General features: G+C 38.3%; 1 protein-coding gene across 2 annotated transcripts in view; it reads right to left on the reverse strand.

Moving 5' to 3' along the window:
• Positions 1-13,423, reverse strand: part of plxnc1 (plexin C1) — a 69,455-nt gene extending 56,032 nt beyond the window's left edge. The window contains exons 1-10 of one of the 2 annotated variants that reach the window (XM_084711176.1): positions 12,286-13,318; positions 9,882-10,004; positions 4,035-4,169; positions 3,782-3,882; positions 3,600-3,705; positions 3,364-3,520; positions 3,099-3,201; positions 1,377-1,452; positions 682-723; positions 415-548 (exon numbers count right to left, since the gene is read on the reverse strand). In XM_084711176.1, coding sequence (XP_084567302.1) covers positions 415-548; positions 682-723; positions 1,377-1,452; positions 3,099-3,201; positions 3,364-3,520; positions 3,600-3,705; positions 3,782-3,882; positions 4,035-4,169; positions 9,882-10,004; positions 12,286-13,299 — 1,991 coding nt within the window. In that variant the 5' untranslated portion in view covers positions 13,300-13,318. Of the gene's footprint in view, positions 1-414; positions 549-681; positions 724-1,376; positions 1,453-3,098; positions 3,202-3,363; positions 3,521-3,599; positions 3,706-3,781; positions 3,883-4,034; positions 4,170-9,881; positions 10,005-12,285 lie in introns of both variants that reach the window. The other variant, XM_084711175.1, reaches the window with a different exon arrangement.
• Between the last annotated feature and the right edge of the window lie 3,775 nt (positions 13,424-17,198).

Consider the following 17,198-nt stretch of genomic DNA (forward strand, 5'->3'; position numbering starts at 1 on the left):
AACTTTTCCCAACACTAAAATACACAACACAAAAGATATGGGATTGGAGAATGCAAAACCCATGAGGCAAGGACGAACCAAACTCGAACCAAACTTTCAGTTGACACTGACTCAAAGTGAGTATGTTTCAGTTGAGGCTGCCCTAAAGCTAAAAACTGGACACCAAACTGAAGTTTATCATCTAGATTTGCTAACATGTCTGATCCAGATTTTAGTCAAAGTACTTTTACATCAAAAAGCAGTCTCCAGCTTTAGGAGAGAGCAGAGCACATGAAGTATTGACTGGACAGTCACTGATAACTACTGAGCAAAGTCAACTTGTCAACTTGGGTGGTGTTTCTCTATAATAAGTGCCATGTCTGAAATGTCATTTATAGTGTAAGCACAATCTTCGTCACCCATAAACTGACTTACTCTTTTGGCGTGCAGTCCATGTCCGCCTGGATCCTCACTCTGGTCACGTGCCCGAGGTTACGTCCTGTCAACACTGCATGGTTTCTGCCGTAGAAAGACACAACACTGGGAAAGATGGAGGAGATCTCCGGCTTCTAACAGCAAAACACAAACACAAAGTTATCAGCTTTAAGTCATTACCTTCTACTCATATTGTAACTTCCACTGAATGTGAATGTGTTGAGCATCAGAGGAAGAATGTGTGTGAGAGTTGAGGTTCAGACTCACAGAGAAGTTCATCCTTGACTCCAGCTCATGGCAAACACTGTCCTGCAGGAGGACATGAGGGGAAGACAGAGGGGGCACAGAAGACCAGGGGAGAAATAAGTCTGAATTTCTCTGAATGGACTAGCTTGCTAACATTAGCTAACAAAACACATTAATAGACACATTGGTGCTGCTGGAAGGCTTTTGAAGGAAGCTAGCTGTTTCCCTTTTGCTCGAGGCAGGCTAAATGCAGGTCATGTTAGGCTGCGCTAGTGAATGGAATTTTCCAGAATGTATGAAAATTTCTTTAACATATAATTAAAAACAATAGTTGTTTAATTTTGAGCATTATAAATGTGTTATAATAATGTTAAAACAATGAGGTGAATGTTGGCATGACTTAAGCCATAAATGTTTGATACTCTTGAGAAAGTAATAATCTTTTTTTGTCAATCAGCTTATCTGGTATTTGCTTATTGATTCCACATATATTGTTAAAGAAGTGATATGTAGCAACTCTGTTCAACTCTAATTATTGTGAAACAGACACACAAAACCCTGAATAGAAATTTCAAAGAGGGACACCACAGCTGTAACGTGGTAGTCAGAGAAATTAGTATTTCAACTTAACATGTTTCCTTAATGTCCGATGATGTATCATGGTCATTAAAAGCTTGTGATTGATAAATACATAAAAAAAATATATGCATAATTACATTCCGCTCCCCTTGATTTGCCCAGGAACAGCTGTTTTGGCTCCAGCCACATCCAGCCTCGATACACTGCCGACACCTGAAGAGAAAACAAATGTTATCACGAATTGTTGTCGTTTTTTTTTTTTTGGCATGTCCACTTTATTTTGATAGAGACAGTAGAGAGAGACAGGGAAAACGCCCAGGCTGAACTCACACCATGACCACTGCAGTAAGGACTCAGCCTGTGACCCAGTTACTACATACTATTATTGATTTCTCGCTCGACCACAGAGACCACAAGAAAGTAATACTGTACATACTGATGATGAATGGAAACCACTGTCAACCATGTGGAAAAGTGTGAGCCAAGCTGACTATAGTTTTTTCCCTTGTTTGTCCTTATGCACTTTCTTTGTAGTCTTTTTCATCACAGCAACTAGTTTCATTTCTAACACAGTAAGACATGGTTTCAGTTTTCACCCTACCCTTTACTGAACATACAACTTTACAGTTGAGCTGCAACATCTGCTGCTTGTCCCATTTTCATCTGGAACCTTCATGTCCAGCTTGGGTCTCTATTGAGGCTCATTTTGAGTGCGCCTACCAAGTTTTTAAAGGGATAGTTCATCCAAAAATGAAAATTCAGTCATTCACTCATTATCTACTCATCCTTACGCTGACTGACAGTTGGGTTTAGTTTTTTAGGCCACAACTGGAGGAAAAGCGTTGCAGTTGCAGTTGCAGAATCTTCTAAACAATTTAAAAGAATGGTAAAGCACACTTTACTTGCACACACACACCATGACATCACACATGCCCAGGTCTGACGGGGTGCATGCATGCATGAATGTTGCTCCAAGCTTAATGATCTGCAGTGATGATTGGTATAAATGATGTCTTTCAAGTCATCTTGGCTTTGGGAGACTTGGATTACACCAGCTGAGCAGTATTGAGGTCTTGTATATATTTTTTTGGTTGTTCTTTTAAGTTTGAAAACTGGTCACCATTCACTTAAAATGTTTGTGATTCTGCAGTGTTGTTTTCCAGTGAAACTCCAGCAGTGTTTTGTGGAATATAAAACTAAACCAGACCTTCAATTGGATCGAGGGTGAGTAGATAATGATTGAATCTTCGTTTTGGGGTGAGCTATCCCTTTAATTTGAGGCCAGTTTTGGAAAAACTTTGGTTTTCAGGAAACCTCTCTTCACAGTCCAACTGTAGCAAAACATTTCTTCGTTCCATCCACTCTTGGTGGTTCATTACAGTTTTGATATAATAAGGACTTGAACAGCTTTTAAAACAGACAAGTCAGACATTTTGTGCAACACCTTATCCCCCTGTTCCCAGAGAAATCCACCCAAAACCTTACAGACACATTTATCTTGAAAGGATCTGTGTCAGTTTTGTATTCTTTCATCTTCAACATAAGTTTCTACTCCATGCCAACAATTAAAACTGCATGGGAACAGGACCTAGATTTAAATTTTTGATGACATTTGGGTCTTCGCCCTCAGCAAGATAGACTCCTCTTCTTTATGTGCATGATATTCACTTATACAGTTCAAAGTAGTACATTGTAGTCATTATCCAAAACAAAACTAGCTAGAATTTATTCTGAAACATATCTGTGACCTAATAATTTCATCAGTGATACATTTAAATGATTATGTTTCAGCTTTTTTTCTAACTTTTATCTCTATTCTTTGTCATTTAAATTAGAAATCAGCTTAAGTTTGGACTTACAGGACAGAAGTTGGTGGTCCACTGATGGCAGGACAGTTAGATATCTTCAGTTCTTCTGTCAGTTGTGTTGTTCCAAGTCTAAATCTAACTGTGATCTTCTGGCCTGTCAAGTGAAAAAAATACAGTGAATATTTGAGGTCTTGGTCAGCAGTACAAGTTTCATTGTGATGTAATATAACAACAAAGATGCTACACAATTTCCTGTTGAGTAGGATTCTTGCAACAAGTATTTAATTTACTGGATCAATTATCAAAAGTCACTGACCTTCAGCAGGAAGTGTGCTATTTTCAAGGTTGCAGGTGCAGTGTGGGAACTGTCGAGGAGGGCTTCCCCTGCAAAGCTGACTTGGGATGAAATTACAGGTGAATTTAGACAGCACCTCCTGGCCCGCAGTGAAGTGTGTCTCGATGTTAAGCGAGATCTGAGAAAGGAAGGGGCGTGAGTGTTGAAAATAAACAGTCATGACTGCTCACAGACAAAAGCTTGTATGTAGTCTGTACCTGGTCAGTGCTGCTCTGTACAACTTCATAGGAAACCATTTTCTGTTGAAAATCATCAGGGATGGATAACCAGTCTGAATCTTCACAGTCATCTTGAAATGTGCAACTAGAGAGAGAAAATTATGTTTTCATAAAGTTTATAATAGTCTGAAGGTGTCAGCAGCAGATGTTTATTCTCTGACCTGTGTTTAGAGCCACACCAGACACAGTATGGATCCTGTGCAGACCAACAGTCCTGCACAGTTGTGTATGTGCTGCACTTTGACACAGGTACACGCTTTATCTGCAACAAAATACAAACATAGCAACTTCACAATGCTTTCAAATATGGCATATGTACAGACATATGACACTATGATATCTGAAAAACAGAGTATCCAAAATCTCCCAGTGTTCATCCCAGCTTTACACATGATACCTGTACGATGCACCTACCTGGTTTTTAAATGGTACGTAGACATGTTTAAAATCAGTTTGATCCAGATGTATTTTGGGAAACACTTGGTGGTCTTCGTTGGCCCTGTAGAGCACTCTGGGACACGTGGTGTGATAGTTCTTGTCCACAGCAAGCTGACAACAAGAATGTAGCATCGTTATGATTCTGAGAGACTGAGCTTTTCTGCTGGTAGAAATCAAAGGTTATGGTTTAAAGGTGCAATAAACAATTCTGGAGAGATTGTTGATTGTTGAGTCTCATTCCTAGATTATCAAAGTATGGACACTTTGGGAATGAGGCTCAACAATAAGCTGTCTTACCAACCTGTGATTGGCCATAGTCTCTTTTGTGGGCCACACTTTCTAGAACCAAGGGAAGCAGAAATTGTGTTTTCTCTCAGACCAGAGAGGAATTACATGCCAAAAATAAACTGCCTACCCCAGCTTTAACGGGTAGATAAAAAAAATGGCACAGAAGTTAGCACACAGTGAAACTAGAGCTGGAGAGAGTAAACTAGGGGTGGAGGGAGAGATCCCCAAAGTATCACTATCACCAATATGAAGTTTTGTTTTGAGTATCAATACTAGCATTAATAGTATTGTTCATGTTGGTATCATTTTTCTTAGTGCTGCAGTATTTCTGCAGCTCTGTTGCTGCTGTCTGCACACATGCCTGCACACAACAGCACCCAATATCAACAAATTGCTTTTCACCTATTTAAGACTGTGGCATTAATGTTGGAAGGACAGCAAGATAATCAGATTTAAACTATATGGCTATTTGAATTTAGCAAGATGACCTCAATCATTTCTTTGGTTTCATAATATTACCTTAATTGTTATCATTCAGTGAACTTCCTCAAAGAACACTGTGGCTGCCTCTGACTAATAATACATCTAAAAATCTGCCTCTCAACATATACACATACAACTGTCTTTACCACTCTCCTAAAATAAAATGCAGCAAAGAGTAAGATGTACAAGTACAAGACCTGCACAAACAAATGTTGTTACAAATTCCGTAGAGGTAGGGTTACATTTCCTGTTCTGTCTGTGGTTCAGGCATCTTTTAAAGGTCAAACAACTAGCTAATGACCACCACCATTAAGATTATCAAGACAAAAGGTTGATCCTCTGATGCCTCTCAGTCCTAATGGGGACACTGTGTTGTCCACTGAAACCACAAAGAGCTCACAGCAACACAGAAAAACAAAGACGTGTGCTGAAAACATCACACTGGTGTTTCTGTTGAAGTTGCCCTGCTTTAACACTTAACAATATGCAGGATGTGTTGCAACAGTATTTCATGCTGCACAGGTTAAGTGTTTAAACAGAAATAACGCTTACAGTTTCTCCTTCTTCAATCTCTGATTCACAAGTGTTTGCTCTGCAGGTTTTCAAGTTCTCAGAGAGTTTCCCTCCTCTGGAGATCACCTGACCACCCAACTGACCAATCACCTGTCTGCACAGCTGGACCTCATTTCCTCAATCAGTCTAAATGTGGAAATGGAGGGAAGCTTTTGCACTGCATCAGTTTTTGCCAGCTTGAGCTTGTTGCAGTGTGTTTGACTTGCATCTTGTCTCAGATCCCCCCCTCAGACTGCCCACCTGTTGACAACTGTTGATTGGACTCACCCCTGCTTGCCCTCTCTGAGTGTCGGCATTTGCGGCCTGCTTCTGCTGAACTGTGACAGGAAGGTGTTATGAGGCAGAGGTTTAGGGTTTTTGGGGTCAATAATTGTTTTTTGATTGGTTAGAGTGGTTAGATTTGCTCACACTCTAAACACCCACACTACACTGATAACCTGACCTCCTACCATGCAATACTTCACATCAGATTTGATTCCATCATAAGAACAGGCAAGTGTAATCTAGTGTGGCGATGATACTGATAATAATTCGGACAATCTATCTGTACTATACTAGAATTGCCACCTTGCAGTTGTAATCCTCCACTAGCCAGTCAATACTGTATATATACTGTGTGCATTAGGGCTGGCTGATATGGCTTAAAAATAACAACCGTGATACATCATATCTATTTTAATACACACATTTTCTCTAAAATAACATACTGTAAATTCTCACAGTGTAAACATGAGATGATCTTATAGAAGTTGATGCATTGCTGTGGATTAAATTATATAAAGTGGCTTACAATGGGCTCAACCTTTAACATCTACAGCAATAAAATGCAACATACACATTAATGCAGCATTAATATTAATCCACAACATCAGATATAATAGTAGAGCACTAGAGAGACCATTTTACTGCACACTGAGTAATGCTTTTGACACTTTCAGTAAATTTTGCCATAATACATGACTTTACCATAGTTTAGAAAGCACAACTTTTACTTGTAGTGGGGTAATTTTAACGTGGAGTATTAGCACTTTTTCTGATGGACTTGAATTACATGCCCACTGTACCTGTGTTAGAGCCTTTCCCTTTAAGAAGTGTGGGCTTGTGGGTGTTTTTTTTTCTCCATCACAATGAACACTCACAACTACTCATAGCTGCTAACTAACAAAGTTAGCTTTTTATGTTAGCTGATATGAAGAATACAGGAAGACGCTGTAGAAAATGTTAGATAAATAGACTTTATATTTCTTCTGTGTGGCAGCAAACACAACACACAGCCTTTCAATAACTGTTATACTGTAATCTGCGCTGACCTGCACACTTTACGACTGATTGAAGTAAAGTAACTGCCCCTCAGCAGCAGCCAGTGGAACCACTGAAAACTTTAAAATGGCGATATGGTCATCAGTTATGTTGTCCATTAATCCATACTCAAATATAATCAATATATCACACAGCTGTAATGTGCAGTGAAGACTTTGCAGGAATTTAATGAAAGGGACTAAGTGTATTGTTCTGGCAAAATGTTTTTGTTCTAATGACATGTATGTAATAATTTCCAATGAGAAACATGCTGTCTTCATTTAGAATCCATTTTTACAGAGGAGTACAGAAGACTGATGCAGAGCTGAACATGATCTTACAGTGAAGTTGACCCTTGAAATGTCACCACTTTATCATTGTGCTCTTTTAGATATTTGTGTGAAATTTTGTCAGAATTAGTGTATTCCGAATTCTTGAGTTATGGCCAGAAACATGTTTTTTTTGAGGTCACCTTGGCCTTGATGTTTCACCTCCAAATTCTGATCAAATCATTCTTGAGTCCAAGGAGAGGTTTGTACCAAATTTGAAGAAATTCCCTCCAAGCATTCCTTATATATTTACCTTTTACCACCAAAATCTGAGCTTTTACCACCAAAATCTCAGTTGATCTCAATCTAAGTGAACATTTGCGCTAAGTTTGAGGAAATGCAAAACATTTCTTGAGATATCTCATTCACAAGAATGAACATCAGAACTTTATAATTTCATATAAACAAATAATGCTAAACAAGCATTACTTGGTACGTCTAATGCTTGACAACAACCAGTAAAATGCTCACAATCAACAGCTTGCATAGGTTCAGTGTGTGTTCCAGTTATTTATAGATTCACACTTAGTCCACAGCTATAGCATCACACCATTACACAAATGGTTCTCCATTTTTGCAACATTTTTTATCAGTTGTGTTCCCCTGTGGTACATTTGTCAGAGAATCAATAGGAAGCTCATTTTTCTCTGTTCTCTTCCTCTGTATAGCTGTGAGAAGTAAGCTTAGTGGTTTTATGAACACTTGTGGAGGTAAACTGGGTATGAAAGAGCCTATTGTTTTGAGTGGAGGGTTACCAGATTCACGTTCAGTTCTTTAATCATGTGAGCGAGAGCATGTGCAAAGTAAGGAGTCTCTGCAGAATATTGATTGTTGTATGAAGGAGATGGAGAGAAGACAGAGGATGATGTGATGGAGAAGTGGCAGGGGAAATAATGAAGGGGGTCACAGAGAGCTGGTCAGTGTGAACCAAGGACATTTTTTTCAGGCCCTACTAAGAAACAGTTCCTTCTGCACTTCAAAATCATACTGTGGTTCCAATTTGAAGCTATCATTACTTAGGATGCAGAATTCTCCTACAAAAAAAAAATCAACGAAAAGACCCTGCCCTCTGCCTGTATTTTCTTATTTATTTATATTTTACTGTCTGAGACACCTCTGAGTGCCATCTTTGGGGCAGTAGTGTGCAGCCCCAGACAACAAGTCAAAACGCACAGGTTTATATAGCGACCAGCGGTTTCATGGCCGTTCCCTTTTCTCTTCTCTGCTCTCTGTCTGTGAGAGCTGCAGAGAGAGAGAAACACACACACACACACAGGCAGAGCAGACTGAGGACGCAATAACAGCATGAAGGTTGGCTTTGGCTGCATTTCCTCGAAATCTGGCATTGTGCAGAAGTGTAAGTGTGTTTACTTGTGCTTTAGAGCTACAGATGTTCTGATACCATATTTCCCTTCCCAGTGATTGCATGAATGATGACCTCATTCAACAGAGGTCCAGCTAACTGGTGTTTGTAGTCTCACAGTTAGTGAAATGGAGATCAACTGAGTGCAGTGAATGTGTCTCAAGTGACTGTAGTATAAAGACACATGTGTCTGGAAGGTCCAGTCACTGGTTCATCAGTATTCCTGGCTACAAGTACACCATGACGACAAAAGAACACTCCAAACAACTCTGAGAAAAGTTTATTGAAAAGTATAGTTGAGGGGATAGATAAAAAGAAATTCCCAGTCACTGAACATCCCCTGGCCTTCAGTTAAATCCATCATTAAGAAAAGGAAGGAATATGGCACATGTGTAAATGTGCCTATAGCAGGACGTCCTCACAAACTGAGTGATCATGCAAGAAGGAGACTAGTGAAGGAGGCCATCAAGACCCCTATGACAACTCTGAAGGAGTTAAAAGCTTCAGCATCGGAGATCGGAGCGACTCTGCATACAACAACTGTTGTCTGGGTTCTTCTCCAGTCAGAGCTTGATGGAACAGTGGAAAAGAAAAAAGCCACTGTTGAAGAAAGCTCAGTAAATCTAGAGTTCACCCAAAGGCATGTGGGAGACTCCTTGATCAAGTGGAAGATGGTTCTTTGGTCTGATGAGACCAAAATGGAGCTTTTTGGCCATCAGACTATAAACACTGTGTTTGACAGACATCAAACACAACATATCACCACAAACACACCATCCTCACTGTGAAGCATGTCATACTGTGTCTCAGCAGCAGACCCTGGAAGGTTTGTAAAGGTAGAGGGTCAAATGTATGCAGAAAAATATAGTTAAATCCTGGAGGACAAATTTGCAGTCTAAATTGCTTCATAGTTTGCACTATGAACTATGACTTGGGAGAAGATTTATTTTCCAGCAAGAAAGCACACAGCAAAAACTACACAGAAATGGTTTAGACACAACAAGGTGAATGTTCTGGAGCAGACAAGTCAACATCCAGACTTCAGTCCAATAGTGGATTTGTGGCTGGACTTGAAAAGGGCTGTCCACACCCGATCCCTGTGCAACCTGACAGAGCTTCAGCAGATTTGCAAAGACGAATGGAGTAAAATTGCAGTGTCCTCATGTGCAAAGCCTGATTGAGACCTGTCCACACAGACTCAGTGCTGTGATTGTGACCTACGGTGCATCTACTAAATACTGACTTGAAGGGGGTGAATATTTATGCAATCACATATTTTACATTATGGATTTTTATTTAATTGACATTACTTTGTAGAAATCTGTTTTCAATTTGGCATTAAAGAGTTTTTTGGTGATTTTTTTTTGGTAAAAAAAAAGCCAAATTATATTGATCTGATTCCATTTATAAAAGCAATAACAGGAGAAAACATCCAAGGCAGTGAATACTTTTTATAGGCACTGTATGACTGTTACTTTTCATACGCACCTTAATCAGCTGTCCATCTCCCGTCCCAATAAAGAAAACCATCCAGGCCTTCTGTCTCACTGCCAGCACAGAGGTCATGTAGTTCTGCTTGAACAGCACCATCTTCGGCTTCAGGGTCTTTGGCTGAGAAACACAAACACATTGATCAATAGATTTGGATCCAACATGTATTTATGTCTTCATGATGAGCAGAGCTTTTGAAGTACTGAGGATACATGAAACAGTCTGATATCACTAAAAGCTCAGATAACAGCATTGCCAGGTCATTAAGTATGTCAAGTTCATTTATACTGTACAGCATGACTGACTGTCTAACTGTCTAGGAAGTTAGAGTGCTGCTGTGACAGTAAGTGACATTTTAGTTATATTGTCACTATCTTTCTAACAGCCAGCTATATAAGAACCCCATAAATTGACCTCTTACTTTTAAAGACTTTTTTGGACTACAGTTTTGTTTTGAATGTGTAATAAGCCAAGCGTCAGTCAGCAAAACCTAGTTCCTTCCTCATGCTGTCACCAGCAGGCAAGACTGCACTCTGAAATAACTCTGACTCCTCATTTTTAGAAATGATGGGGGGGGGGCTTTAATCAAGTGATTTAAAAAGTTATTTAGTCTCAGAATCTTATTTTTATTTTAGTTTCCTTGCATTATCTTTGTACATTAGAACTTTGTTCATTCTTTTCACTCTTTAAGCACTATGTAAACTGTTAATAGAAAATGAAAAATATAGACTATTATTGGTAGTAGTTGGCCAAGTATAACATCTTTGTGATTGATAATGTGATTGGTAGCTGTTGAATCTAAAATGTTAGATTGTTCCCCACGTAGACTGAAAGATTTTGTCAGTGTGGTGAAATGGTTCTGTTACTATGGTAGCGTGTTGCTGCTATGCAGGTGTGGCAGTAACTAATTATAAATACTCAAATTTCTGTAATTAAGTAGTTTTTTGGTACTTGTGAGTAGATTTTCAAGTCTATACTTTTACTCGTACTTAAGTATGCATTACAAGGTGGAATCTACTTAGTTATTTTTCTAGTTGAGTGTTGAGTACAATTGGACTTTATATCCAAAATCTTTAATCTGCATTTTAGTAGCCAATAAGGTGATCTGATCACCAACAGGCCAATGACAACCAGGACATACGGATGAAAACCAAAACAAAATGCTGCAGCAGCAAGCCAGGATGTTAACGATCAATCAGAACTTAACCAATTAAAAATGTATTCATGGATATTTAATCAATAGTCATGGCAGTAACTGCACCTCATTCGTGGATTTTATATGGGAAAAAAATAACAAAAAAAAAAAAAACAGAAAAAAAGGAAAATGCAGAAAAAAGTGTTTTCTATCTATCTATCTATCTATCTATCTATCTATCTATCTATCTATCTAATACTCTGAGTAGTCATTGTGAAGAGTACTTTGTCATTTTACTTAAGTATATGTCCACAATTATTTATTAAAACCAATACTTTTACTTGTAATTATAGTAGTATAGGAGTTTTACTTTAGCAGCGTAACAGTACTTGTTCTTGAGTACAGATTTTCAGTCTTTTCACCGCTGCTATGTCAGAAAAAGAAAAAAAAATGGGTATGATGTCAAAAAGTGAAAGGCTTGTTGTTATAACAAGATATTTTCATGTTCATAAGACATAAACTTATCACTTTATAGCAAGAATCTTTTCTTGTTACAATATACTTTTCATCTTGTAATAAAAAAAGTTTCATGTTATAACATGATAACTTGTAACATACATGCTTTTTGTCATAACAGTATATGATTTATTTTGTCATAATCTTTAATGTTACAGCATGATAACTTATAATACTATTAGTTAGTGTATTACAACAATATGTTTCCCAAGTCATAATGTGTTAACATGCAGCATTTCAAAATTATAACAGGATAAATAGCCAACGTTTTTGTTTTAACGTGATAAATTTTCATAACAACATGAAAATACTTTGTCATACCAATAAACTTCATGTTATGATGTTATAGCGTGACATTACAACAACATACGTTATCACGTTATAACATGTTTCATGTTATGTGAAACCTTTTATGTTATAACAATATGCTATGAAACATATAACGTGATAACTTATTGCTAAAACATAAAATGTTTTACAAGTTATGACATGATAACGGTATAACAGGAAACATTTTTGTTATAACAATATACTCTTTATCATATTTTAATATGTTATAATATGTTATAATATGTTATAATGCTATAACATGACAACTATGTTCAACTATGTTTTTTTCTTTTTCTGCCGTATCTCTCTGGTTGTGTGACTTTATTGACACTACAAAACAGTGCAGTGATCTGCTTTTCTGTAAATTTGCTTGATGGTCAGAGGTGAGATTGTTCTAACAGACTTTAGAAAACAACCTACCGTCGGTTTTGACTTGTCATCGCAGGTTGTACTACAGAAGTCCTGGTCTGCATCGATGTCTCCAGTGAGATCAGGACTGATGTCAAACACTACCAGCTCGGTGTTGCTTTGTCCTCCGTCCACACTGAACACGCCGCTCCAGAGCACCGGCGACCCACCCGGGATCACCGAGGAGTCCAGGAGTCTGACTTTATCACCATCAGAGAGACTGAGGGTCGCGCCCCGCAGTGACCTGAGAGTCTGGGTTTTACCGTCTTTTCTCTCGAGCCAAATGAGACGGACTTTGTTGTTTTTGTCCTTTGAAGGGAGGTTGGAAAAAAGATAAATGTTTGAATTAATCTGAAATCCATCCACAAACTCCACATTTCCTTCACGTTTGATCGAAGCCTGAGAGTCCTCGCCAACTTCGGCAAATATTTCTCCTCTCTGATTGTTATTTGTGTTATGAAGGTTCACTGCGTCTGGTCCAGTGGTGCAGGGGGTCTTTGTGGGTTTGTCTTCATTTTGTTCTGTGGCAGCCAGAATATAAGTCTCTGTAATTCTCTTCTCCACTTTCACCAGGAAGCCGATGGACGCGCTGCTGCGCCATGGAGACCCCACCTGGATGTGTTCCCTGTACAACAACTTTGAAATGTCCTCCAGGTCCCGCACCTCGCAGTAACCACACTTGTCAATCACACCGCAGCTGATCAGAGTGTCATTTTCAACAAATGGCAATAATATGTTGACACCGAAAGTTGCGTTCAACTGATCCGCCTCAGAAACCCGCAGAAACTGTGTGCCTGGATCCTTTTCCTCACCCGCCAGGACTCCTCTCTGGGTCAGACTGTGGACCAGAGTCAGGTCGTGGTTCAGCTGGTACAGCTTCTCCTCTGTAGCGACGTAAACCGTGTTGGTGGCCACCGCGTAGTGGCGGATGTCTCCATCAAAAGTGAAGCCTTCACCTTCTTCCAGGCACCGAGCTGCTTCTCCCCAGAGAGAGAACAACAGAGCAGACAGCAGGATCATCTTCATGCAGCGGTGGCAGCAAAACGCTCACACACTGACGGTCTTCATGTCTCTGCTCTCCTCCACACGCTCACTGGAGTCGTGCGTAAAGGCGCAGTGCGCCTTTGCTGAAAGAAGAAGTACTGAGAGTGGGAGGGAGCGCGTCCAACGAAACTGAAAACTAACGGTTTAATTATCCGGAGCAGAATGATTACAGATTTATTGTTCATGTTCATGTATATTTTATTGTATTTTAGTTAATTTTGAATGACCACATAATTTCAGTTCGTTTGTTTTTTCCCCTAAAGTCTAGTTCTTGTTTTTATTTCTGTTAATTAAACTGCTTTTAACAACTTTCGTTAGTTTTTAGTTTACTACAATACTTGTTTTTGAGATGTAATATTTTGCACTTTTACCATGTTTTAAAACAAAGTCTATACAGTTTTAATGTAACTACAGAGCCTGTGTATGCAGTGATATGAGTGAGCTCCAGAAATCCAGACAATATCAGCCTTCATCTGACTAGAGTCTGTTTGGCTGGAGGTAAAGTTACTGCAGCTAGTAAGCTAGTGTTAGTTAGCTGGCCATGCTAATGTTTGCAGAGCAGATGAAGACAGTTTAATCCAGTTCACCCGACTTGTGTTTCACGTTTTCGAGACGGCACCGCCCAGACTCTTTAAACGCCAAGTGCCGCTCCTCTCAGAGACTCCTGCACACCGCGACAACACGTCGACACATGGACAAGTTTGCCAGCTCTAGTTACGGTTGCTAAGCTATGATTGGACAGTTGCTGCTTGGGGGTGGGGCTTAGCGAAGTGTCAGCTGCGCTAATGGCTCTGTTCAGAGAGATCTGATTGGTCTGCTAAAAGTCCTTAATCATCATGAAAAGGAATGCTTTTTTGGCCTTTTTGCCATTTTCATGACATATGCTAATCCAGAATCTTCAAGCTGAAAATCACATGTTTTAGCAAAGAGTGACGATAGGTAAACAAGGATTTTTAAGACAGGTTTAAAAGAACAGTTCAAAAAATCAAGTGGCCTGTAGTGCTATTCAACCATCTAGTTAGTTTTGGTGTTAATCAGAGATGTCTGCCTTCTCTCCAATATAATGGGACTAAACGGCACACAATTTAACACCAGTGTCTCTTTCCAAAAGTCATGAGCCCACAGACCTTGTTGTGAGCAGCTTCATACAGGAGGAGCTACTTTCTTAGAAAGTAGTTTTGGTCAATTCTAAAGAAGTTCTGGTAGATTCAACAGCAAAGAAAGTAGTTCCCACATGAACCTGCTCACAACAAGCTTTGTAGATTATCTTGAGTAACCAGGTCATGATTTTTTTTTTTTTTTTTTTTTTTTAAACAGACATTGGTTTGGAATTTTTATTTTATTTTATTTTATTTTATTTTATTTTATTTTATTTTATTTTTTTTGGTGCATTGAGCACCACAAGCCAAGTGCAAGTTGTCCTATTATATTGGGAAAAAGGCAGATGTCTCTATGGCTGATAAATTCAAAATTGGGGTGGAGAGGGTATGTCCACTGCCCCTTCCAAATCCAGTGAGATCATGATGAAATCTAGTGTTTACTTTGAGAAGTTCAAATCATTACAACACTCCTTTAAAAGTGTTACCTCAACCTCTGTTATCACCAAAAACAAAACCATGACAACAATTCTGGACTTATAAAAATGCAACACAAGAGACAACTTACAATTAACAGACAACCATGAAAAATCAGTAAAGGAATTCATAACCAAACAACTCAAACTGCCAGCTGATCCAAAAACCTATGACCAATTCAGAAACCGCAATAATTGTTGGTTGTTGAAACTGAAGTGAACTGAAGTGAACTGCTGGGCTGATTTGACACTATGTTCACAACTGACCGTTAGGGAGGGTGAGGTGATGCTGTGAGTGTCAGTTTGTGGAGTTTGTATAATGTTGAGGGACAATGGCTCCTGCATGTCACTGAGTTGTGTTTCAGGTCGGCCCAAAAAATGCTGAACACAGAAATTGTGAAAAACAGTCTACAGGTCTAACTCCAGAAGTCAGTACCACACAGTTCTCAGTGTTTTCTCACTCTATTTTTCCTTTAAATGGATTTTAAGATTATATGAATTAAGAAGAAATCTATGAATAAATAATACACTCATTCTTCAGAACTGGGACAAAAACATATTTGGCTATTAAACTAGTCTGTTGGCTTGTTACAAGGCCAACTTCTAGTGTTTTTTCCCCAAATAGCTTTTTTGTATACTTGAATTAAATTTAAACACATTTTTAAATTGTTTGAAGTTGTAAAGTTTTGCCTGGGACAGAGCAAGTTTTGAAAAAAGAAAAAAAAAACATCTACAAAGAAACATAAGTGATAAAGTCAAAATAACAATAACTGTTGTTTCAATTTGTGTAGCCTGCAAAGTTTAAAATGTATACTTGCTTAAAATTTAAATGACAGCATTTTGTTAGGTTGCATCTATTAAATGTACTTGCTACAACTCTGCAGAGTCACTGCAGGAAATGGCTATATGATATTAAGATGCTGTCTAGTGTAACACTGACATCTAGTGGCCAGACACCGTCAGTGCACAAGTAGAACTGGGACACATTCTGTCTTGTAGTTTATGGACACCATACTTCTGTAACATAGCATAGAATTGCACTGCAGAAATTATATTCTTTGCAAGCTCTCATGGACCACATAAACTAGGTGCCAGGCCATTTTTGGCCCACAGACCTCGAGTTTGACACATGATGTAGACCTTCAATACAGAAATGTACTTAATCTGCCCGTACAAGTCATTAAAAAAGAGGCAACAGAAACCAGTCTCCTATCTCATCTGTGTATATCTACCATCTCAACCAGTGGAATACTCCTCCTAAGACACAACTTTTCCTGATCCAGTTTACTTAAAGGACCAGTTTGTAGGATTTAGTGGCACCCAAAGTGACAAGCTTGCAGATTGCCACCAACTTTCTCAACCCTTCTCTTATTAAAAGTACTTTAATCTGCCCAAACATGATGTTAGTGTCAAAAAACATTTCTAGCCAAGAGAAAGACACACAATTTACTTCTTAACACACAGTATATGTATCTTGTGTTTAGAGAACATGGAAAAATTAAAACTCACCTTGAAGAAAACATGGCACTTTCCCTCAGTAGAAAATAGACAAACTTTATTACACGTGTAATTTTCACTCTGATATATATCATTGTCATTGTACTCACACACAAATGGGAAAACTATATAAGCTGATGTTCTCATGGTCCATCGACTCAAAAATATATCAAACATAGAAATACTTTGTATGGTAGATATGTATACTGTATGTACAGAAAGACAGAAATACAGTATAGACATTTAAACATAAAGGAAAACAAAAACACAGATGCATTAACAATAACTGAGAGGATGTTCCAATGAAATTATGATTAACAGTAATAATAGTAAAAAGTTGTAGCAGACAGTATGTAATAATATCAATAATCTATGCATTTATTATCTATTAACTAACAACTCTTCAGTGTAATACAAATTGACCTAATAACTGGACAATAACATAATTAAATTTCTAAACCAATGATGCAATAAATTTTTTGTGCATAATCTGTTAACCACCAATAAAGTAATAATTCTTCTGTTTTCAGTGTAATACAAATCAACTATCTAATAACTGGACAATAACATAATAAAATTTCTACACCAATAATGTAACAACTTGTTTGTGCATAATGTAAGAAGTTATTACATTAGTTTGGTTAAACAAAATCATTAAAAATGTAATAATTGGAGCCAATAATATAATAATATACTCATCATCATATTGATCCTGACTCTCAGTCTTAACTCTGAATAACTTGTCAGTGTCAAAGATAATTCAGGTTTTTGGTATTTGAAGAAGCAACAGTGAGGCTGAGTGTTATGAAGG

This window comes from Lutjanus erythropterus, chromosome 22 (assembly GCF_056507025.1).
Source record: "Lutjanus erythropterus isolate fLutEry1 chromosome 22, fLutEry1.hap2, whole genome shotgun sequence".
Classification (NCBI taxonomy): Eukaryota; Metazoa; Chordata; class Actinopteri; order Lutjaniformes; family Lutjanidae; genus Lutjanus; species Lutjanus erythropterus.